The sequence below is a fragment of the Macaca thibetana genome, chromosome 15 (assembly GCF_024542745.1).
Source record: "Macaca thibetana thibetana isolate TM-01 chromosome 15, ASM2454274v1, whole genome shotgun sequence".
Lineage (NCBI taxonomy): Eukaryota > Metazoa > Chordata > Mammalia > Primates > Cercopithecidae > Macaca > Macaca thibetana.
The window spans coordinates 64,762,891-64,789,222 of NC_065592.1; the positions used below are offsets into that span (position 1 = coordinate 64,762,891).

The 26,332-nt window shown below is 36.9% G+C and overlaps 1 protein-coding gene across 6 annotated transcripts in view; it reads right to left on the minus strand.

The window, feature by feature from the left end:
• The window catches only part of CCDC171 (coiled-coil domain containing 171), a 380,335-nt gene that overhangs the window by 178,941 nt on the left and 175,062 nt on the right, over positions 1-26,332 (minus strand). For all 6 annotated transcript variants that reach the window (XR_007719876.1, XM_050761632.1, XM_050761631.1 and 3 more), the window contains 2 exons: positions 4,023-4,249; positions 3,029-3,211 (listed from right to left, as the gene is read on the minus strand). Coding sequence is in view for 5 of the 6 variants with exons in the window: in XM_050761632.1 (XP_050617589.1) it covers positions 3,029-3,211; positions 4,023-4,249 (410 nt within the window). In the remaining variant the exon portion in view is untranslated. The remainder of the gene's footprint in view (positions 1-3,028; positions 3,212-4,022; positions 4,250-26,332) is intronic.

Here is a 26,332-nt window from a genome sequence, read left to right on the forward strand (position 1 = left end):
CTCTCCAATTTTCTTAGAGGAAAATAGGATCTTTTTTTCATTTTTATGTTTTTAATAAAACAACCCTTTATTAACACACCTAGGTATCAACATTAACCACTATCATGAAATGGATAAAAGCATGCGTTTTAATGCCACATGAACTAAGTTCAAATTCTGTCATTTCCATTAATAACTATACGACTTCAGGCAAGTTACTTAGTTTCTACATGCTCCAAAATCCTCATCCGTAAATTAGAAACAATAATATTATATATTATAATAATATAATAGTATGTGAGATAATTATAAGGACCAAATGAGTCAATGCCTGTAACGTGCTTAGGGTCAGTGTCTGATACATGGTCAATATGATCACTAAATGTTAGAAACTGTCACATACTTCATAACATAATTGTAGGACAATATCTAAAAATTAAGTACTGGCCGGGTATGGTTCACGTCTGTAATCCCAGCACTTTAGCAGGCTGAGGCAGGGAGATAACCTGAGGTCAGGAGTATGAGACCAGCCTGGCCAACATGGTGAAACCCCATCTCTACTAAAAATACAAAAAATTAGCTGGGCGTGGTGGTGGGCACCTGTAATGCCAACTCCTGCTGAGGCAGGAGAATTCCTTGAACCTGGGAGGCGGAGGCTGCAGTGAGCTGAGATCGCACCATTGCACTCCGGCCTGGGCGACACAGCGAGACTCCATCTCAAAAAATAAAATAAGGCAAAATAAAGTAAAGATTAAGTACCTCTTCCCTCAATTATTATCCTATTTTTATGCCTACACTTCAAAGGAAGCAATTCACACTAAGCACTTCCTCAAACACACTCCTAATTACTGCAAGCCAGTTATTCAAAAAAAGCCCTTACAAGAGGATTCTGTCACCTTCCACCAACCTTCCCTCAAACTCTAACCTTCTCTCTAGATTCTAGAAATTAAGTCCTGACTACTTCTAAACTAACCAAAGATAAGATGCAAACTCATTTTCTTAATACTTAACTATGGACTAGGAAATCAAATTGTGTAGAATATTTAGAATTCTTCATACATATTCCAGGGAGCAACATATGTAATGAATTTTCCAATTTTTACAAAAGCCATTATATATAATTATATATATTTATATATAAATATAAATACAGTTGACTATATTCTAAATCTCAAATTGCATAAATGACTGTGTCCATTTTGGTAGACTACCTCAATATCCCAAATTTAGCTGTTTATATGATACAGAAGCAAATCAAATGGAAGGAGAGACACGCTTCAAAAGAATTCGTTTTTTAAAAGTATAAACATCTCTTTATTATTTAAGTAAAATGGCAAAAAATGGAAAAAATCACATATCTCTGAAAACGGAAATACTTAAATTTTGATACATCCACACGACACACTAGTATTCACTTAACTGAAATGAAATTAATAATAAATGACAAAGGAAAATGATTACAGTACTTTAAGTGCATACATGTATACATATATTTATATGTCAGGATGCAAACTGTATTACAAAATTATTCCAAACTACAATTGTGCATAAAGGCATGCATAGGCACATATATACATAAGAAATGTGGAGAACAAAATGCATCCACATTTCAACAGTGATTGATTATGGGTGGTAAGATGAAAATGATTTTAACTTTCTTCTTTTTTAAAATAAATATTATATATTTTTTTGTAGAGATGGGGTCTCACTATCTCTTGAATTCCTGGCCTCCAGTAACCTTCCCACCTTGGCCTCCCAAAGCACTGGGATTATAATAGGAATGAGCCATCATACCCAGTCTAAACTTCCTTCTTAATACTTTCTTGTATTTTACTTATGGTTGTCCTCTACAACTTTTATAATTAGAAAAAAAAGTTGAAGCAGCTCAGCTCATAAATTCTCCTTCTTTGAGCAAAAAACTAAGAGAAGGAAAAATTATGGTGTCTTGAGACATTTACTGAAAAGAAACCTATGGCTTAAGAGTATTTCATGATTCCTTGACCTGCCTAATTCATAGGAACTCTTTGCCCTTAGAAGGTGTATCTACTTGAAATAATAATTAACACTAGCACAATTACATTATCACAGGATTGATAACTAAACTACTATACCTGCTGCTGCCTCTATTACTGTAAATGTTAAAACTGTAAATTCCAAATTAACCAAAAGATAAACTTAAAAGCACATTTAAACTGAAGTTACAGTAGCTGTTTTAAGTTGTATACAGTCTTGAAGTTTCAGGGTAATCTTTTAACTCTATGTTCCCATATCCACATTAAAAACAGCAATGTTAGTAAGTATCCCAACTGCAAACAGAATATGTAGATGTCTGCATTATATTGTGCTTCACATACTTAGACATTTTGTTCTTGATCTAATGGTATTTGGCATACGGCCTTGCTTTTTCAGCTATTTTCTGCTTTTTAAAATAATACATATATGTCATTGATGGACGTTAGATAAACTGAACATTTCTTTGGAAAAGCAATTCGCTTTCATACTAGTCTAATTTACTTAAAATATTCAACATAAGAAGGGAAGAGGCCAGGCACGGTGGCTCACACCTGTAATTCCAGCACTTTGCGAGGCCAACGTGGGTGGATCAGCTGAGGTCAGGAGTTCGAGACCTCCCTGGCCAACATGGAGAAACTCCATCTCTACTAAAAATACAAAAATTAGCCAGGCGTGGTGGCAGCCACCTGTAATCCCAGCTGCTTGGGAGGCTGAGGCAGGAGAATCACTTAAACCCAGGAGGCAGAGGTTGCAGTGAGCTGAGATAGCACCACTGCACTCCAGCCTGGGCAACAGAGTGAGACTCCGTCTCAAAAAAAAAAAAGAAGAGAGGAAATCTCTCTCCCCACTCCCCCGCCTGCCACCAACATCAGCAATTAGAGGCATTTTAGAAGGGAAGTTTTCTGAAGAAAAAGAAATGTTATTAATAGGGTTTTGAATTATTTGACAAAACAAACGTAAGTTAAGGAAAAAAGGATATAGAGATAAAGAAATAGATATCACCAAAGCAACAGTTTCCTAAATGATATATACTTACAGATTGCTTAAATTCATTTAATTGCATTTGCAGACCCTGGGCTTTGTCAAGCTCCTTTTTCATTTCATTCACACTTCGTTTGAATTCTGTGACCTCCAAGCGTAGTGAGCGGCGCTCCACTTCTGCAGCATGCAGTCTTTGTGTAAATCCAAATATTTGCTTCTGCAACGACGCTGTGCTTTTCTGTTGTTAAACAAGAGCAATTTCATAAACAGTTTTAACTACAGATTTACTAACAATAGCAATGACCATTTTACTAAATTAAATGTAACTCAGATCATCCAAAAACCAGTGCCAGTTATTATAGAAACATAGAGGTGAAAACTTTATTTTTTATGTGACCAACAATTTGACTTATGAAAAATGAACATCTGAGGAAAAGAAATAATCTAGATAGCTAAAAATGAAATTGACAGCTGTTCAGGTCTCACACAATTCTGTTGCAGTGCATTTATAGAAAACAGTAAATTTATCACTAATGTCATGCCTCTTTTTCTTTTTTTTTTTTTTTGTAAGACAGTCTCACTCTGTAGGCCAGGCTGGAGTGCAGTGGCAGAATCTCATCTCACTACAACCTCCACTTCCCGAGTTCAAGCGATTCTCGTTCCTCAGTCTCCCGAGTAGCTGAGATTAGAGGCACAAGGCACACACCACCACCCCCGGCTCATTTTTGTATTTTTGGTAGAGAAGGGGTTTCACCATGTTGGCCAGGCTGGTCTTGAACTCCTGACCTCAGGTGATCCACCCACCTTGGCCTCCCAAAGTACTGGGATTACAGGCATCAGCCACCGCATCTGGCCCATGATTTTTGTATTTTGATATTTTGGACACTTATTTGGAAGTACTTTTATTTACCGTATTAAAATTTTACATGAACTATAAAGAAAATCCAGATACATTCATGTACAACTAATAATTTAAACTACAAATTAGGCTAATTCAAAATTATACCTACAAGTTCTTAGGTTACTACTAAATGAAAGTGTATACATACCATAATGGGCACATGGCCACGCAAACCATATTTCAGGGCCAGTGTGTTTACTTTATGAAGTCCATGGGCCAGCCTCTGAACCAGGGAATCTTTTTCTACATATGTAATACTCCTGCTACTGTGCAGAGGTATACATTCCATTACCAGACTAATTTTATCCATGAGTTTTGCAAAAGAATTCTTGGCTGCACCTATGAGTAAATGTCCACAAATTCTGGAATTTGGATCTTCGAAGAAAAAGGAAAAAAAAGGCACAAAAATGTGAATTGTCTCTTGTTCGTTTCACAACACTGCTGATCACATAATGAAACTATTTTTTAATTATATAATTCCCATTCACCCGTAGTAATTCATTCAAAAAGTTCCTTCCCACATTATTTTCACTATGAAAAAAAGGAATTCAGAGAATAGCTCACCTACTAAAGAATACATCAAAAAAAAATCTGCATGTATTTACAGTATGCCATTCACATGGAATAGTGATGAATAAAAATTCATCACTCTTTTCTTTGTTTTAAAACCTAACATAAATCCATTTTCTATTTACAACTACCGAAGCTTGTTACCTTCAAGCCATACTATTTATATTCTCAGACAAGAAAATATAATTTGCCTTATTCCAAGGCAATTAAAATTTTACAACTACAATTACTTATTTCTCCACAGGATTTTGGTAATCATCCTTCTCATATAATGGACTTAAGGTTCCAGCATATCCAACATGGCCTGCTCACTGCTAGATTCATCAGGTCTGTAATTAATAATTGTGTTTAATGTTGATAAATAAAATTGTCAGTGCTCTTTCTACTAATTGGTGTTCCAGATAATGGTTAACAGGTTTATTTATGCCTTAATAAAGTCGTGTAATTTAGTTTTCCCTCTGCTAGGTAGGTCTTAATCTGTCATTACTTGTCTTATGATACTATCCATGTAAAATGACAAGCACAGAAAGATTATTTAAATTCATAGTATAACATTCTACATTTTTAACAGCCTCTGCTGTTGGTGTTAATTTAAATCTTGTCTTTACATCATAAGCACAAAAAGCAAATTTAGCTAGTCTTACCAAATTAAAAATGTTTTATCCTTATAAGAATACATGCAATTCAACACTGAAGAGCAACATTGACTGAGAAGGTAATCAACCAATGGTTTTCTACGGCATAAAGAACTGTCTCATGGAGACATTGTTCTAAAATTTGAGCTTCATTCTACTTATTTTATTCCTTAATGTTTAAAGACAAATTTTGAAATCTACGTAGCAGTCAGAATTTGAAAATGATCTTGCCTAGGAGTTATACATAAATTGGAAATAAAGTGAATAAAAGCATAATATCCTCCAGGTAAAATTTATTTCTATCAGTTATTGATGCATCAACTTCTAGGAATATAAATATAAGGCAATATAAGTTTAATTCTATACACCACTCATTATAAACATACTCTGTGACAGTCCCACGGACAAAAGACAAAGTATAATGAAAATACACAGTCCTTTTGTTAACGATCATATTCCTTAAATAAATAATGGATGAAAAAGAATTAAGTAGCTTTATATGGCAATCAACATATAATACAGAACACTGAGTTAAAGGAATTTACTAAAGTACTATATGAATTAAATAGGCCACTGTTGAATGAAAGAACAGTAAAATTTATTTTGTCTATAATATTCAATATAATACATCATTTCAACACCTAATATATATATGTATTCCCTGTTTCTCCAACTATCTTGCAATTATTTATCTGTGCCTTTTTTCATCTTAATGAACTCTTTTTATCTTCACTGTGCTAGCCTAGCATACATGGGTATTTTTTACATGTTTGTTAAATTATATTTCTTTTTATGTCCATAGCTACTGCAACAATGCTAAACACAAGAATACCAAGAGAAACTAATGTTACTTATGATATGTCAAAGGTTCTTGTTTTTAAATAAACAATATAAAAGTTCATTATTTCAGAAAATTTCAGGATACAAAATAATTTTTTTGACAGATAAAGAGCCTTTAAAAGCAAAAATCAATTGTAATTAAATTTTAATAAATAGGCCGGTCACAGTGGCTCACGCCTGTAATCCCAGCACTTTGGGACGCTGAGGCGGGTGGCTCACAAGGTCAGAAGATCGAGATCATCCTGGCTAACACAGTGAAACTCTGTCTCTACTAATAATACAAAAAATTAGCCGGGCATAGTGGCACGTGCCTGTAATCCCTTCTGTACTGTATAATGTGAAGCTACTCAGGAGGCGGGGGCAGGAGAATCGCTTGAACTCGAGAGGGCAACAGAGCAAGACTCTGTCTCAAAAAAGTAATAAATAAATAGATAAACAAACAAACAAGGTTTTTTAGTTTGTCACAGAAATATTTGTGTAGACACTGATCTGAAGGGTGATACTAAATGACAATATAATTCTGCAATGCATTCTTCTAAATTTTTAAGAAGCAAAAGTCATATGGTCTAAGTTCCTAACTGCTGACTCTCAATGAATTACAGTAAGAGCACTAAATAATTTATGCTATAAAAAGAAGTGTTATTACAACATAGTTCACATTATACAGTACAGAAGGCAATTTTTTTTATTTCAATAGGTTTTGGAGGAACAGGTGGTGTTTGGTTATATGAACAAATATTTTAGTGGTGATTTCCGAAATTTTGGTGCACCCATCACCCAAGCAGTGTACACTGTACCCAATGTGTAGTCTTTTATCCCTCATCACCCCTCACTCTTTCCCGAGTCCCCAAAGTACAATGTATCATTCTTACGCCTTTGCATCATCATAGCTTAGTTCCCACATATGAGTGAGAATATACCATGTTTGGTTTTCCATTCCTGAGTTACTTCACATAGAATAATGGTCTCCAATTCCATCCAGGCTGCTACAAATGCCATTATTTTGTTCCTTTTTGTGGCTGAGTAGTATTCCATGGTATTTAGATACCAATTTTCTTTATCCACTTGTTGATTGATAGGCATCTGAGCTGGTTTGCAATTTTTGCAACTGCAAATTGTGCTGCTATAAACATGCATATGCAAGTATCTTTTTTGTCCAATGACTTATTTTCCTCTGAGTAGATACCTAGTAGTGAGATTGCTGGATCAAACCACAGATTTACTTTTAGTTCTTTAATGAATCTCCACACTGTTTTCCATAGTGGTTGTACTAGTTTACATTCCCACAGTGTAAAGTGTTTCCTTTTCACTGCATCCATGTCAACGTCTATTATTTTTTATTTTTTTTATTATGGCCATTCTTGCAGGAATGAGGCGGTATGGCATTGTGATTTTGATTTACATTTCCCCCATCTTAGTGATGTTGAGCATTTTCCATCTGCTTATTGGCTATTTGTATATCTTTTGAGAATTGTCTATTCACATCCTTAGCCTGCTTTCTGATGACTTTTTTCCTTTTTTTTCTTTTTTTTTTTTTTTAGACAGAGTCTCGCTCTGTCACCCAGGCTGGAGTGCAATGATGCGATCTTGGCTCACTGCAATCTATGCCACCTGGGTTCAAGTGATTCTCTCACTTCAGTCTCCCAAGTAACTGGGGTTACAGGTGCCCACCACCACACCCAGCTAATTTTTATATTTTTAGTAGAGACGGGGTTTCACCACATTTACCAGACTGGCCTTGAAATCCTGACCTCAAGTGATCCACCTACCTCAGCCTCTCAAAGTGCTGGGATTACAGGTGTGAGCCACTGCACCTGGCCTAATGAGATTATTTTGTTCTTGCTGATTTGTTTCAGTTCTTTGTAGATTCTGGATATTAGTCCTTTGTCGGATGTACAGACTGAAGATTTTTCTCCCACTCTGTGGGATGTCTGCTAACTCCGCTGCTCATTTCTCTGGCTGTGCAGGAGTTTTTAGTTTAATTATGCCCCCTCTATTTATCTTAGCTTTTGTTGCACTTGCTTTTGGGTCAGAGTGCAATTAATTCTATATTAAATAAATGAAGAAACAAAACAATCCTCTAGTGATACAGTTGTAAAATTATTTGTATAATAATACAGAAATAAGAGGAAAAAAATAAAGTCACTAAAGTTCCTCATGTGTGCTTGTCTAGACTGTTGTAAATGTTTGGCTTGTTACATTTAACAAATTCTTATGTTAAATACTTTTGTTAATCACTTTCTTCTCATTTAATAAAATGTGTCTTTAATGAAAGAAGCGAACCCTATATTCCGAAATTACTTTTTCCAATAGAAGGGGAAAAAACGTACATCTAGGGCTAAAATCTTCAAAACAAATTCATAAAGAATTGTTTCGACCGGTAGTTCTAAATCTGTGGGCTGCAGATCTTGATGAGGTGGGGAAGGAAGGACATTGAAAAGTTATTGCCAGAGTTCCACTGCTTTTAGCTGCAGTAATCATTGTGCATTTTGATCTTTATTTAGCCCTAATAAAATATATGCGTGAATAATATAGATGCATGATATTGTGAGTAATAAAATTAAAAGTCCCTTGAAAACATTACATAAATCAACTACTACTCAAAATACACCTATCATGTGGAAGAGAGCGCAATCTACAACATTTTTTCTTATTAAAATGAAGTCCTCATACTCAAAGATTGAGAAATAATCCTTTAACCAAACAAGGTAATAATTAGTAATGTTTAAAATAATGTTAGTAATGAGTACAATAGTAGCAATAATAATACTGTAATAATGAGTAATGTTAATAATGTTAGTAAAATTAACAATGAGTATTGTTAACTAAATTAAATTCCACCTCAGTTCTACACACTTGGTAACATTTTGTCAACCCTGACATCTCCATTTCCCTTGCCATATTCCCATTTCTTGTTCTTAGTATTTCTCCAATTTGTTCCATTTTCTCTGTAGTCATGGCCATATCTAAGATGCACTCTTCTCCAGTCTTCCCCCTCTTCAATCCATTCTCCCTATAGTAGATAGAAAACTTGTAACACACAACTAGGATCTCATCATACTGCCTGCTTTTACGCCTCAATGACTTTCTTCTAATCTAAGAATGGATTTTAAACTCCTTAAAACATGGCTCAAAAGCCCTGCACATCTGTTCCCTACTTACTTTCACAGGAACACCTTTCACTATTTATATGCAACTTTCTTTACATGCAACTCCTTTTAAGTGACCCCAATATATCACAATCTTAAAGCATTCCCTCTGAGCAAAATTATGCTTGTGTTCCAAACTGTTAATAATATGAGAAATGTGAATGTGGACATCATTTTTCAAACTTGAGAGGCAAACATTATAGTAAGATGTTTGCTTCAAAGCAATGTTTTATCTAAAAATCACTGGGCAAAAACAGCCCAGAAAACTACAAAAAAAAAAAAAAAAAAGTAGTAAGCAAATTTGTCTTACTGTAAAACATACAGATATACACTCATGAAAAAAGCAGTATGATACTGGTACTAGAAGAGAGGCAGAGACTAATGGAGTAAACTGGAAACACAGGAAATAGATCCACGAACTTAAAATAATTTAACATGTTACAAGTGGCATATCTTAATCAGGGAAAAGATGGATTACAGAATTTAAAAATACTGGTGCAAGCCAGGCATGGTGAATTACGCCTGTAATTCCAGCACTTTGGGAGGCCAAGGCTGGCAGATCACTTGAGGCCAGGATTTGGAGACCAGCCTGGCCAACACAGAGAAACCCCGTCTCTACTAAAAATACAAAAACTTAGCTGAGTGTGGTGGTACATGCCTGTAATCCCAACTACTCGGGAGGCTGAGGCATAAGAATCACTTGAACCCAGGAGGCAGAGGTTGCAGTGAGCTGAGACTGGCCACAGCACTCCAGCCTGGGCAACAGAGAGAGACTCTGCTCCCCCGACTCCCCCAAAAAAGCTACCTGGTCATCTGGATGCAAAAATAGTTTAATCATTTATTCACTATTTACAGCAAAAATAATTCCAGATAAACTCAAGATTTAATGTATCAAAAGTATTCTACTAAACTATGAGCAATACAACCTTGAGGTAAGGCTAGCCTTTCTCAGTAAATTACCGTAACAAAAACCAGAAATAAATGATTAATAATTTTTAAACTATATAAAAACATCACAAGCAAAATTAAAACACAAGCTGCAAAATTATTTGCACTATGATAAAGTGTTAATATACATGATACACAAGGAGTTTTTATAATTCCATAAGACACAAACACACACCCCCAAATATGATCATAGTCTGATCATTTGTAGAATATGAATGGGCTTATAACATATTAAAAGATGTGCAACCTAACTACCAAAGAATACAAATAAGTAATAATATAGTGTCTTTTGCCTTTTACATTGATAAAGGTCAAAGAGATTATCAAAATTTTGTGCGCCAAAGCTATTATGAGAAAACCAGAACAGTCAACACTGTTTATGAAAGAACAATGTAAAGCATACTGACAGTACTTTCTAAATGTAAAATATACAATCCCATTTCTTATTAATTTAGCCAAAGAAATAACTGCACAAGTATAAAATGATTTTATACACAAGTATATTAACTATAGTATGGCTGATTACAATATTGCTTAAACTGGTGAAAAAATAAGAAAAAATAAATACCCATCAACAGGAAATTTGCTGAGTAAATTACAGTAGATATATACAGTGCAACTAGCATGTAACTAAATACAATTAATGATACAGATTTATTTTATTGATATGAAAAGATATTCATTATCCATTGAGAGGGGGAAAAAATAATTACAATGAAGCATGATTATATGATTCCCTCATGTAAAACTGTGTGTGTGTGATTATATTTGTACACATGTATGGGATACTTGTAGAGATCATCAAAATGTTAAGAATGGTTGGAAGTGACCCTTTGAGTGATTTTTACTTTCTGTGCAGGTTTCTGTATTGTGTGAAGGTTTTACGCTGGGCATAAGCATTTTCACAGAAATAACAAAACTATTTTAAAAGCACCATGCGCTACCTTACTCATTCATTCATTAAACAGCTAGCTATAGAATAGCTCATATGTATAAGGGAACTGTGTTGGACAATGGAGAGAGGGGACGTGTAACACTAATTAAGAATCAATAACTCCTATTTCTATTGTATTATTTATTATTATACAAATGCCCCCAAATAAGAATATCCAGAAACATACTCTGATTCAGACAAACGATACTTCTGTTATCATTTTAGGCAAATGATACATTTGTGCTGTATACACCTTTGGTAGTCTGGTGGAACCTATGGCTCCCCTTCTCATTTTAAATCCATAAATCAAGAGATGTGGGATTACAAAGGAAACTAATTTTTCTGAAATACAGTTTTCAAAATATTTTAAGTTTGATTATTAATCCATTAAGTACAAGACAGTACATTTAAAATATAGATTAAGGCCGGGCGCGGTGGCTCAAGCCTGTAATCCCAGCACTTTGGGAGGCCGAGACGGGTGGATCACAAGATCAGGAGATCGAGACCATCCTGGATAACACGGTGAAACCCCGTCTCTACTAAGAAATACAAAAAACTAGCCGGGTGAAGTGGCGGGCGCCTGTAGTCCCAGCTACTCGGGAGGCTGAGGCCGGAGAATGGCGTGAACCCGGGAGGCGGAGCTTGCAGTGAGCTGAGATCCGGCCACTGCACTCCAGCCTGGGCTACAGAGCGAGACTCCGTCTCAAAAAAAAAAAAAAAAAAAAAATATATATATATATAGATTAAGTTAGTTTTTTAGAAGACATAACATAGTGAAAGTTTTTGCATAAACCAGATAAGAACATTGAACTTTTTGGGCAGTCTTCAACAAGGCATCACACATGTCATGTTGGACATCAAGTTTTTTTTATATATTTAAAAGTGATAAAAGTCCTGATTCACAAATACAGTATTTACTGCTACAAATGTAATTAAAGCTTCAATAGTTCATTTTACAACATACTGGAGGGCTTCTCACAAAAAAATACCAGAATTCTCCAAGGCTTTTAAATCCAAAACCTAGAGTGGTAAGTTTTTTGTCCTAAAGTCAATGAGTTCACCTTTGGCTAGGTCAACATATTCAACGCAATTTGTATTGGAAAGGAAAAAACTATGAATCCATGGTTCAAATTTTATGCTATTTAGATAGAAGTAACTTCAGTAACTCTTTTGAAGGAGTTCTGAAGTCTTTCCAAGGGCTTAAGGCTGCTATTTCAAAGAAAATAACAGAGAATTTCATATTCAGAGAATACTGAAAAGCAACATAAACAAAGAGTACACAGAACCTCACTTTGATGGATGAACAACTAAGTGTAGAGTTGTCCTTTCACTTGGCCGGCTGTACTGCACCAGCATCCATTGGTATGGGGGAGACTATGATTACTTCCCATGTAAGTGATGACTCTCATGATTACTGATTAGTTAAGATGAGCATAAACTACATGTGAGATAGCTGCAGTAACTGTATTACAATATAAAAATATCTGTGACTTCTATTAGTACCAAAGTCACTATGCTGCTAATAATTATCATAGTCTACTGTTACCATTCATAATTGAAGGAACTGTCAAAATTCTGTTAGCAGATAGTGAAATGAGATGTAATTATTTTCTCATTCAAGTCCACAGACCATTCCCCCGGCTCTCCTGAATTCTACCCATGGACCCTTTTGAGAAGAGGTCTATGAAGCCCTGGTTAAGAGCTCCCTTATCTAAGGAATATACTGCCCAATCATAAATCTATATTCTTGACCCTCTCTCTCTGTCAACTTAAATTAACAAGAAAGCTACATACCTGAACTACTTCAGTCAGAGAATGACAATATAATATTATGCTCTCAGTTTTACTGACAAGAAAAAAACTTCTGCATCTTCTATGAAATTGCCTTTAACTGCAATGTTATTCAGTATTTCTAATGTGCTATCCATGTAATAAATTCCTTTTAAAGTTTAGTGACAGGAAAAGTTCTTTTTCATATGTTCGGAGACATAAGAGAGTATCTCGCTTCTGAAGAACAATAAGTAGTTCTGTTTGCTTAAATTGCAGGTTTATTATGGACAGCATTGGGAGGTGAGATTGTACAAATAGATGAGAATCAGGTCATGAAGGGTGTTGTTTATCTAGCTGAAATGTTAATTCATGCAATAAGAAAAAAGGAACAATATTGCTGCTGATACTGAGGATAAAGATACATGACAGATCAAGCACTGCTTACATACATTAACCAATTTAACCATCATTATAACTCCATGAAATGGTATCATTATTATAACCATTTAAAACCATAAGTGAGGGGGAAAGAATAATTAAAATAATCTATCTATAGAACGACCCAATTATACTGAAATATCCAAAAAACAACTAATAAGATAACCTGAGGTTTAAATTTACTTCCTTATATACTCTTAAATGTTTTATAATATTCTACAATATACTGATGCTACTTCATTATTATTTCAATAACCCTCCTCCAAATGATCACTTTGCTAAATGAAGAAAGGCTGGGAGACAGAGAGAAAGGGTGGGTCAGTCTAAGAGTGGAATCATGGATACCCACTAGCAGGTTAGTAACACATGCAAAAAATGAGCTAAGACAACAGCAATGGAGCTGGGGTAAAAAAATAACCCAATAAGAAATGTAGAATATGGAGAATAAGAGTAAGAATAAAAGTATGTTACAGTGACTGCCAGGTTTCTATTTTAGATACTATTTGGCAGATGGTCATGTCAATTACAAAGATAGTTTTCAGAAGGAAGTTTTGGGCCTAAGAAAATGGGTAAAATTTTGAATATGCTGAATTTTAGGGGTTTTTTTTTAAGGAAACTCATAGGAAGATAAGTATACAAGCTTTCAGTTCAGGAATGAGGTCTAGGTTACAGATAACATTTGGGAGCCATCAGCACATAGATGGTAAATAAAGCCCCGGCTATACATGGGACTGCTCAGAACAACAAGGAATAAAAACATAGCTAAGTGGCTGGGTGCAGTGGCTCACCCCTAGAATGCTAGTACTTTGGGAGACTGAGGTGGGTGCACTGCCTAAGCTCAGGAGTTCAAGACCAGCCAGGGCAACATGGAGAAATCCCTTCTCTAGTAAAAATTTAAAAAAAAAAAAAAATTTAATGGCTAAGACCGATAGTCAAACTCCTATGGAAGGAAGGAAGGAAGGAAGGAAGGAAGGAAGGAAGGAAGGAAGGAAGGAAGGAAGGAAGGAAGGAAGGAAGGAAGGAAGGAAGGAAGGAAGGAAGGAAGGAAGGAAGGAAGGAAGGAAGAAGGAAGAAAGAAAAAAAAAAAAGAAAGAAAAAAAAAAAAGAAAAGAAAAAGGAAGGAAGGAAGGAAGGAAGGAAGGAAGGAAGGAAGGAAGGAAGGAAGGAAAGAAGGAAGGAAGAAAGAAAGAAAGAAAAAGAAAGAAAGAAAGAAAGAAAAAAGAAAGAAAGAAAGAAAAAGAAAGAAAGAAAGAAAGAAAGAAAGAAAGAAAGAAAGAGAGAGAAGAAAGAAAGAAAGAAAAAGGGGAGGGGAGGGGAGTGGGGAGGAGAGAGGAGGGAAGGGGGAGGGGAGGGGAGGGGAGGGGAGGGCAGGAAGAAGGAAGAGAAGGAAGGGAAAGAAGGGAAAAGGAAAGGAAAGGAAAGGAAAAAGGAAAAGCAAAAGGAAAAGGGAAAGGGAAAAGGAAAAGGAACGGAAAGGAAGGAAAAGAGCCCATAGGGCACACACACACTGAACAGAAAGGCCCAACGACATGAAAGGAGGAGAAACAGGAGTGACACCATGTACATCAAAAGAATCTGGAAGAAGGAAGTGATCAGCAGTGTCAAATACCAAAGGCAGGACAGTGGTCTTTAAATGTCTTCACTAATGTACTCTGTAATTTTTTTTAAACTATGTATGCTATGGTAGGAAGAATAGTGACCTCGCTCAAGATGCCCACATCCTAATCCCTGGAACCTGTGACTGTGTTATGTTACACAGCAAGAGGGAATTAAGAGTGTAGATGGAATGAAGTTTGCTAATCAGTGGACTTTAAAATAAAAAGATTATCTTGGATTATTCAAGTAGACCCAACATCATTACAAGAGTCATTTAAAGTGGTACACAGAAAAGGAGGTCAGAGTTAGAGAGATACTTGCAGATGCGATGCTGCTGGCTTTGAAGATGGAATAAAGGGCTATAAACTAAGGAAAGCAGATGGCTTCTAAAAGCTGCAAAAAGAATCAAATTCACCCTTACAGCCTCGAGAAGGAATATAGCCCTGCCAACACCTTGATTTTAGCCCGGTAAGACCTATTTCAGACATCTGATCTCCAAAACTATCTGATAATAAATTCATGTTGTCTTCAGCCAAAGATTATGACAAGTTGTTAGCCCAATAATAGGAACCTGGTATGTATGCCCTCACACATTTTTAAGTTGACATCTAAAAAATTTTCATCATGTATTTGTAACCAGTTGTATGCTGTAAATTTTGGCATTAAAAAAAAAAAAAAACTAACACATTCCTCCTTTAAATATAACCAGTAGAGACCAGGTGCAGTGGCTCACACCTGTAATCCTAGCACTTTGTGAGGTCAAGGCAAAAGGATCGCTTGAGGCCAGGAGTTTGAGACAAGTCTGGACAACATAGTAAGACTCCCATCTCTACAAAAAACAAACCTTAGAAATCAGCTGAGTGTGGTAGCACACATGTGTAGTCCTAGCTACTCAGGAGGCTCAGGCAGGAGGATCCCTTGGGCCCAGGAATTCAAAGCTGCAGTGAGCTATGATTGCACCACTGTACTCCAGCCTGGGTGACAGACAGAGAGAGAGACCCTATCTCAAAAAAAAATTAAATTAAATTAAATGTAACCAAGAGAATCTAAATGCAGGAAGAGTTGGCCCTTACCATAATACATTTTTAAAACACATGAACAAGCTCTTCCCTAATAATCAGAAATTCTGCCTCATTTGTTTTCTCCAATATCTCGTATTTCTATTGCCCTTCTGCTAATTTATTGCAATATGAAACTTACTATCCTATCATCATTTTCTACAATAAAAAAATACATATATAAAGTAAAATTGAAGCCAAGCATGGTGGTATACACTTATAATCCCAGCTACTCTGGAGGCTGAGGCAGGAGGATCCCTTGAGCCCAGGAGTTGGAGGTCACCTTATTTTCAAGCTAAAAAATTTCATGAATGTTGGCAAAAAACACAAGACTTCTGGGTGAGAGACAAGGGGCTTTGACACTCATGGCATAGGAAACAGCAGGAGCTTCATATGCACTACAGTTCCTCTTGCTCCCCAAGTCCCATGGAGGTGACACAGAGTGTCCCAGGCTAATGCTGTGCATGTAGTGGGTTTGTGTCATAGCTGAGGAATCCAAAACTTAAGAAGCCCAAATCTTTTACAATGAGCTAAAAACAAACCTGCCTGATCTTTCCCCCAAGGGAAACATTATTTTCATTATACTGGAAAGTAAACAAAATGTGTCCTCTGCTCTGGAGGGAGGTACTGTCTTTATTTTCCAAAGCTGTTTGCTACATAAACTTCCTTGAAAAGATAGCCAATAAATAAATAAATAGAAAGCTGTCAGTGCCTCTGCTCACAAAATATGCAAAAACACAAGACCTGTGGAGAATTTTCTCCCAACAATTATAACTATTCTCTTGCATATACTTTCGAGTTCCTTGCTGCTCTTTCTTTCCATTGTATTTACCTGGCAAACCCCCACCCTGATTAAATAAAAACCTCCTATGCCCTGACACCCAAGCAGTTGATCATCTGATGAACTTAATCTCCCACTCACCTGAATGATTATTTCTCACTTTCTTCGCTTCTCAAATAACTAATATCTTCTCACCCTCCTCCATCTCAATTGATAGTCTTGCTTATTTCACTAAATAGTAGCAAGCAGAAAATAATTTTCACATATATCTACTACCAAATCTACCAACCTACCTGCATCTGTACCCATATACTCTGCCTTCCCTCCTGTTACAATGCCTGAATTGTTTGTGCCAACCTTCCTCCCCACTTTTGTGCACTGGATCCCATCCCTTTCATCTACTCAGAGACTTTACATCTGCCAATTGTGCCTTCCCTCATGTATTAAGATTTTTTTTCTTTCATTCATTGAATCATTCCCCTTACCACACAAACACATTGAATTACCGCTCATCTTAAAACAAAAACCTCCCTTGACCCCTAAATATTGCTCCTGCTCCAACTCAATGTATCTGCTTGCCTTTCATAAAAACTATCTTTAACACAACTCACTTTCTCTTTAACAGACTGCAGTCGGACTTTGTCTCAACTACTCCATCAAAGCAGTCCCTTCAAGGTCATCAGTTATCTCCATCTTGCCAAATTTGGATTCCTCAATCCTCATCATATTCACCTTAGCAGCAGCATTCCACGTGATTAATTACGCTCCTACTTGTGAAACACTTTATTTGGCTTATAGGTTACCATCAGGGTTCACCAACTAACTCACTGGCTATTCTTCAGAATCCTTTGCTATATCCTCCTCATTTCCAAACCTCTAAATGTTGAAAGGTCCACAAATCCTCAGAGCTCTTCTAGCTATACCCACTCCCCAAGGCAGTTACGTCCCACCCCAGCCAAAATCTGGGTGGAATGCAGGCTTCACTATTTTAAAAAAGCTCCACAGGTAATTCTAATGTACAACCAGGGTTAAAATCACTACCCTACATGACTTCATCCAATAGCACATGTTATTTAAATAACACTTATACTGAGAGCACTTACAATTTTATCTGTCATGACATTTTTCTTAAATTCAGATATCCAGCCACCTACTTGACACTTAGGTGTCTAATATATTTCTCAGACACAACATGTCAAAAAAAACTCTTGATTTTCTCTTCCTACTTGTTCCTTCTCTAATCTCTCCATTTCAGTAACTCTTGCTTCAATTTACCATTTGCCTAAGACGAAAACCTTGAAGCCATTCTTGATTCCTATCTTTCTTTCACACCTCACATTCAACATACATCAGCAAACCCTATCAGCTCTATCTTCAAAATATTTCCAGACTCTAGCCAATAACCAATGCAATGATGTTATACTATTCCGAGCTACCATTGTTCCTCACCTTAGAACACTGTACCCTTACTACCTACACCTTCAATTACTCATAGAAGTTAGAGATAATCCTTTAAAAGGTTAAATCAGATCTTGTCATTCTTCCACTCATCTCATCCTGAATAAAATCTAAAGTTCTTACCATAGTTTACAAGGATCTGCATAATATGGGTGCAGGTGTTCACCCTGCCCTTGCTATCTCTCTGACATCATCTTCCACCTTTCTCCCACTATTGACTCTGGTTCTGCCACTTGGGCCTCCTTGCCATTCCTAAAAATATCAAGCACGTTCCTTTGTTAGGGTTTCCGCACCTCAATTCCCTCTGCTTAGAATGTCCTTTCCCCGACTACCACCCTTTCCCCTCAGATACTTTCATGGCTCATTTCTTCAAGCAAAACACAGGCTTACAGCCCAAGAATTCCAAGCCTTTGAGTACCTACTCAAAGGAAATAAAAACATACGTCCAGCAAAAGACATGTATATGAATATTCACATCAGATTTATTCATAATACTCTAAAGCAGAAACAACTCTACTGCCCATCAATAAGTTAATGAATGAACAAACTTTGGTATAACCATAGAATGAAATATTACTCAGCAACAACAAAGAACAAACTACGGTCACAGGTAATACAGGTGAATCTCAAAAACATGCGAAGTAGATGAATCCAGATATATAAGAATACAAATTGTATGGGTAGTACGAAATTTGGCCTCACCTAAGGAGAAGTCTGGCCATTTTCCCAGCTCCTGGGAGATAACCTCTAAAACTTTGGCATTTCTGGAGTGATTAGTGTTTTTTGTATTCATGGTGGCCCCTAGGACCACATCAAATAGTTTGTAATTATATGACTCATGCTGAGCATCTGAAAGCTTATGCTAACTCTGGATAGGGGCTGGCCATGCCTGAAAGACCAACCATATGATTAGCGGGTTGGGGCTTTGAGTCATATGGTATCACCCCAATCTTCAAGAAGAGGAAGAGAGCTACATATTGAGGTCAACAATGTGGAGCATGATCCATTCAATCATGCTTATATAATGAAGCTTCAATTAAGAACTCTGGACATCAAAGCTCCAGTGGGTTGGTCATACTCCATGCATATTATCATATATCAATATAGGGAAGGTAACACATCCTGAGGACAACAGAAGCTTCGCATTTGGAGCCGTCCCAGACTTCACCCTATGTGTCTCCTCCTTTGGCTGGTTCTAATTTGTTTCCTTTTGTTATAATAAAACTGTAATCCTAAATATAAGTTTCCTGAGTTCTATGAGTTGTTCCAGAAAACTGTCCAACCTGAAGGAATCCATGTGGGACCCCAAATTTGTAGCCAGCTAGCCTGAAGTGAGGGTGGCCCTAGGGACCCCTGAATTTGTGGTGTCAGAAGTGAGGACAGCCTTTGGGAACTGTTCCCTCCACCTGTGCAGTTCAGCCACACTCCTTTGCACTGTATGACTCCATTTTTATAAGATTTATGAAATTCTTGAACAGAAAAAACTAAAGTGACAGAGAAGACACCAGTGGTTGCCTTAGACCAGGTAGGAGCAGGGGTGATTGACTCCAAAATAGGTGAAGACAATGTGCTATACATTTTCTTGTATACATTCTAGTGTATACATTTTTCACAACTAGTCAAATTTTACAGTTAAATGAGCACATGTTATTGCATGTAAATTATATCCCAATACATTTGGTTTAAAAGAAAAAGTTCTATGTCTGATATTACTGAGAATGCTGTTCATTCTATCACTTGATATCTCTTTTTATTAAGAGCTGCAGAACAGTTTCCTATCTACTCTTAGCCCAAGGAACACCTGTATTTTTCCTAAATTTTGATTTTTCTTTAATAACATAATTCACAACTGAATCCTCAGACCAAAATGTGAACACAAGTGTCTAGGCCATCATAGTTGACTTCTTCAATGTCATTTCTGGCTTGAATTTGCTCCTTTTTCTGCTTAGGTTTTAATGAATATTATGTTGTCATATTTTATAAATATCTATAAGCTGCTATATTTTTTCTGGAAAAAGGGGTAAAAAAATTTTCTAAATATATCTGTAATATTTTAGTACAGATTTGAAGGAAAATATTTTCTTTTATTCTTTTACAAAAATCTGAAAAGATAACTATGTTGCTTTGTTAGGTAGTATCTGGATATCCAACTTAGCTTTCTTAAAAAAAAAAAAAAGAAAAAAACCTTCAGGCTCTTAGAAGTTGCCCAGAAATTACCCATAAACTACAAAATGTGTTCAAGCCTCATCTATGCTTCCTAAAATTATTTTGATTTTTTATATTATTTTAGATCTGCATTATAAAATATATTCTATAAAAGACGTGAAAGTAAGATTTTTGCTCAGTCATGAAAACTTCCAAGGATGAATTATCCATTTGAAAATTGCTCTTAAAAACTGATAGGCAAATAAAATTACAATTTAAAATACAAAATATCTGTTCACTGTAAAACTCTTTCAACTTTTCTGCATGCTTATAATTTTTCATAATAAAATGTTTGAAAAAATATGGGAAAATGTGAAAGTAATAATATAAGAAATCACAAAATTTTTTTAAATCTGTAAGTTAAATTATGACTCCCCAAAATAGACACTAGCAGCTGAAGCACCAGAAATGATACTCCGATTGTGCTTGTTTCAGTTCCAGATATGAGTGAAGTTATATAAATAACAAAATCCTATTCACGAAACAATTTTTTAAAATAACGAAATAATAAAACCCTCTAAGTCTCTTCTCAAACTTGACTGTGCATATTAATCACTTGAGGATCTTGTTAAAATGCACATTCTGATTAAGTAGGTCTGGAGTGGAGTCTGAGATTATGCATTTGTATCACATTCCCAGTTGACGCCAATGCTCTTGGTCCATGGACCACAGGGAGTAGCAAGATTCTTTTTATAATTTTTTAAGACTCAATAAACCCTCAGCGCTTTTAAATATATGCCAATAACTGTTTATCAATACCAGTATATTTTCTTACCATTTTGAACTTCCTTAGTATGAAACCTCAACGTTGAGTTGAACACAACCTAGGCTTAATTTGCTTGAAAGGGTCGCTATGACCTCTAGAAAGTTAACTCGAAGTACGCAATAAAAAAAGTTCTGAGTTGTACTAGCAGGGGTATATTTGGGTCATCTATCTTCTAGATAATTAAGATGTAATTATAGAGGAAATGTGTGACAAAATATGTTAACATTCTACTTATATCCATCTATTCCTGTGTTTGTTCAGAGATATTTCAAAGCAAATCAGCACATTTGTTTCTATCTTGAGAATTTTAGTCTGGACCAGTCATATCAAAAAGTCCAGCTATCTAAAGAATTCTTTAGTCCATTCCCGTAATGATTGATATCCTAACCCTTCGGTGGAAGTAACATTCTCCCCTGTTTGAGGTAAATGATCTCTTGCAGGCACACCATTTGGATACCAAGAAGAGGTAATTTATCTCAAGTGGGCAAACACTATAATGAAAGCAAGAAGGTTGCCACCTGTCCAGTATTTACAGAGGCAACATGAAAACTGGGGTCTTTGCCCAATGCCTATAAGTTCATCATCAAAGTTTAGGAAGGTAGCAGGGGCAGCCACCTTTAGCACTTTCTATGCATTGAATTCAAGCTATCATTATTGAACTTCCTATTTCATGAAAAGGTAAGAAGTAATATGCTGGTCCCATTAAGACATCAGTACACAAGAAAGAAATAAAACAATGAACATTTACAGGACATTTACAAACACTAGGCAGGTTATATTTCTTAATGTAAGGAAAAGCTAGGAACTTTTATTAGCCAAATTTTACAGATTAGAATACTGAGGCTGAAACGAGATTAAGTGATTTGCCCAATAACACACAAATAGGAAACAATGGTGCCCAGATTCAAATTTAGAGTTCAAGTTCTTAACCAATACTTTACCGTATATCCAACATGTTTTACAGTACATTTTCTTTCTTAGTTAATACTATGCATACAATTCAGAACTTACTCTGAACAGATAAAAACCTACTCTTTAAAAAGACTGAATGTTTTTTACCTTAGAACAAAGATAACATGAAAAGCCACACAGTTATTATTAAAAGTTTAGTATTGGCATACATGCACCACAGTTTTCCTGGGGCTAAAAAGAAAAAGGGTCAGTGATGCTATTAATTTGTAATCCCAATATTTAAAATGGGTTTAATTTTTAGCAAGTTCTCAAAAACAAAAAACAAGAAGTACAAAAAGATAAAAACATACTTCTGCCTCATAACAAACATCTTCTTTCACTTCAGAATTTTCAGAATATTTACTAAACAGATTTCCCCAAGATTCCGTCATTTCAATTTCCTGCTTGTCTAAAATAATTAAGATACTTCTCATAATTTAACATGATTCAAAGGACAATGAGTCAATTACAAATCAAAGCTGAACTGATATTCCTGCTACCTGTCCTATGATGAAAATATCCTGTTGTGAATTGCTTAAATTATGGAATACACAAATAATTAAATATTACTCAGAACTTAAAAATCATTCTCTAAAAGAATATTAATAGAAATGGAAAAACCCTCAAAAAGTAAAACTTTTTTAAAAATGAAATTATGACACTGTATCATAAGCAAAGTACAGTATCACTTCTGTGAGTTTTCCTGTAAAAGATGTACAAGCTGAACCTAATCATGAGGAAACACCAGACAAATAAAAACTAAGGGATATTCTACAAATAACTGGCCTGCAATCTTCAAGAAAGCCAAGATCGTGGCCAAGAAAAGACTGAGGAACTCTTCCATACAGGAGACTAAAAAAACATGATTAAATGCAACACATAATTCTAAACTACATCCTTTTGCTATATAAAGAACGCCGTTGGGACAACTAGGGAAAGTTTCATGGTATCTGAAAGACAGTAATGTATCCATGTTGATTTCCTAATGTTGACAGTTGCATTCTGGTTATACAGGAGAATAACCAGAATGCAACTTTGAAATGCACACTAAAATATGCAGTCTTTGAAATGCACACTAAAACAAGAGGGAGTGGCACAGCATCATACTATCAACCAGCTCTCAAACTGTTCAGCAAAAAGAAAAGCTCTTTGTTATGTACTTGCCACTTTTCTGCAAGTCCGATGTTATATCAAATTGACTTTTAAATGATGATATAAACTTATGTACTCTATGATATTATCAACATCATTTGTAAGTGTATTAGTGGATGGATAGGAGGAAAGGAGGAAGGCAGGAGGGAGGGAGGGAGGGAGGGAGGGGAAATACATATTCAAATGTTAACAGTAACTACTCCTAATACACAGCAATGAAAAAGAATGAAATCATATCCTTTGCAGCAACATGGACACAGCTAGAGGCCGTTGTTATTAGTCTGTATTCACACTGCTGATAAAGACACACCCGGGACTGGGCAATTTACAAAAGAAACAGGTATATTGGGCTTACAGTTCCACATGGCTTAGGAAGCCTCACAATCATGGTGGAAGACGAAAGTCACGTCTCACATATGGCAGTGGCAGAGAGAAAATAAGACTCAAGCAAAACAGGTTTCCCCTTATCAAACCATCAAATCTTGTGAGACTTATTCACTACCACAGTAAGAGGGAAACCAACCCCATGATTCAATTATCTCCCACTGGGTCCCTCCCACAACACATGGGAATTATGGGAGTACAAATCAGAGATTTCGGTGGGGACACAGCCAAACCATATCATTCCACCCTGACTCCCTCCCAAATCTCATGTCCTCACATTTCAAAACCAATCATGCCTTCCCAACAGTCCCCCAAAGTCTTAACTCATTTCAGCATTAACTCAAAAGTCCATAGTCCAAAGTCTCATCTGAGACAAGGCAAGTCCCTTCACCTATGAGCCTGTAAAATTAAAAGCAAGTTAGTTACTTCCTAGATACAATGTGGGTACAGGCATTGGGTAAATACGGCCATTCCAAATGGGAGGAATTGGCCAAAACAAAGGGGTTACAGGCCCCATGAAAGTCCAAAATCCAGGAGGGCAGTGAAACGTTAAAGCTCCAAAATGATCTCCTTTGACTTCATGTCTCATATCCAGGTCACGCTGATGCAAGAGGTGGGTTCCCATGATCCTGGGCAGCTCCGCCCCTGTGGCTTTGCAGGGTACAGCCTCCCTCTGGCTGTTTTCAAGGGCTGGCACTGAGTGTCAGTGGCTTTTCCAAGTGAACAGTGCAAGCTGTCAGTGGATCTACCATTCTGGGGTCTGGAGGACAGTGGCCCTCTTCTCACAGCTCCACCAGGCAGGTGCCCCAGTAGCAACTCTGTGTGGGGGCTCCTCCCCCACATTTCCCTTTCTCACCACCCTAGCAGAAGTTCTCCATAAGAGCCCCACACCTGGCCGGGCGCGGTGGCTCAAGCCTGGGCGACAGAGCGAGACTCCGTCTCAAAAAAAAAAAAAAAAAAAAAAGAGCCCCACACCTGCAGCAAACTTCTGCCTGGGTATCCTGGCATTTCCATACATCTTCTGAAATCTAGGCAGAGGTTCCCAAACCCTAATTCTTGACTTCTGTGCACTTGCTGGCTCAACACCACGTGGAAGTTGCCAAGGCTTGGGGCTTACACCTCTGAAGCCATGGCCCAAGCTCTACGTTGGCCCCTTTCAGCCCCACGGATGGAGCAGCTGGGACGCAGGGAATCAAGCCCCTAGGCTGGCCACAGCATGGGGGACCCTGGGACTGGTCAACTAAACCATTTTCTCCTAAGCCTCCAGGCCTGTGATGGGAAGGGCTTCCATGAAGACCTCTGACATGACCTGGAGACATTTTCCCCATTGTCTTGGGGATTCAGCTAATCGTTACTTATGCAAATTTCTGCAACCCACTTGAATTTCTCCTCAGAAAATGGGTTTTTCTTTCTATCATATTGTCAGGCTGCACATTCTCTGAACTTTTATGCTCTGCTTCTCTTATAAAACTAAATGCGTTTAACAGTACCCAAGTCACCTCTTGAATGCTTTGCTGCTTGGAAATTTCTTCCACCAGATACCTTAAATCATCTCTCTCAAGTTCAAAGTTCCACAAATCTCTAGGGCAGGGGCAAAACACCGCCACTCTATTTGCTAAAACGTAACAAGTTTACGTTTAAGCAAGTCTTACGAGATCTGATGGCTTGATAAGGGGAAACCCATTCCGCTTCATTCTCCTTCTCTCTCTTGCTGCCACCATGTGAGACGTGCCTTTCACCTTCCACTGTAATTGTGAGGCCTCCTCAGCCATGTGGAACTATAAGTCAAATAAACCTCTTTCTTTTGTAAATTCCTTCCTTGTAAAGACAAGGACATGAGATTTGGGAGGGAGTCAGGGTGGAATGATATGGTTTGGCTGTGTCCCCACCCAAATCTCTGCTCCAATACCCTTCAAGTTCCTCATCTCCATCTGAGACCACCTCAGCCTGGACCTTATTCATATATCTATCAGGCTTTCAGGCAAAGCCATTCAGTAAGACTCTAGGAAGTTCCAAGCTTTCCCACATTTTCCTGTCTTCTTCTGAGCCCTCCAAACTGTTTCAACCTCTGCCTGTTTCCCAGTTCCAAAGTCGCTTCCACATTTTCAGGTATCTTTTCACATTTTCAGGTATATTTTCAGCAACGCCCCACTCTACTGGTACCAATTTACTGTATTAGTCCATTTTCACATTGCTGATAAAGAAATACCTGAGACCGAGCAACTTACAAAAGAAAGAGGTTTATTGGACTTATAGTTCCACATGGCTAAGGAGGCCTCACAATCACAGTGGAAGGTGAAAGGCACATCTCATATGATGGCAGCAAGAGAGAGAAGGAGAATGAAGTGGAATGGGTTTCCCCTTATCAAGCCATCAGATCTTATAAGACTTATTCACTGTCATGAGAACAGTATGTGGGAAACCACCCCCATGATTAAATTAGCTCCCACCAGGTCTCTCCCACAACACGCCAGAATTATGGGAGTACAGTTCGGGATGAGATTTGGGTGGGGACATAGAGTCAAACCATTAATAGCCATTATCATAAGCAAATTAACACAGGAACAGAAAAACAAATACCACGTTTTTACTTGTAAGTGGGAGCTAAGCATTGGGTATACATGGACATAAAGATGGGAACAGACACAGGGGACTACTAGAGCAGGGAGTGAAAGAGGTGGGTAAGGGCTGAAAAACTACCTATTGGGTACTATGCTCATTACCTGGGTGATGGAATCATTCGTATCCCAAACCTCAGCATTACATAATATACCCATGTAACAAATTGGCACATGTACTCCCTGATCTAAAATAAAACTTGAA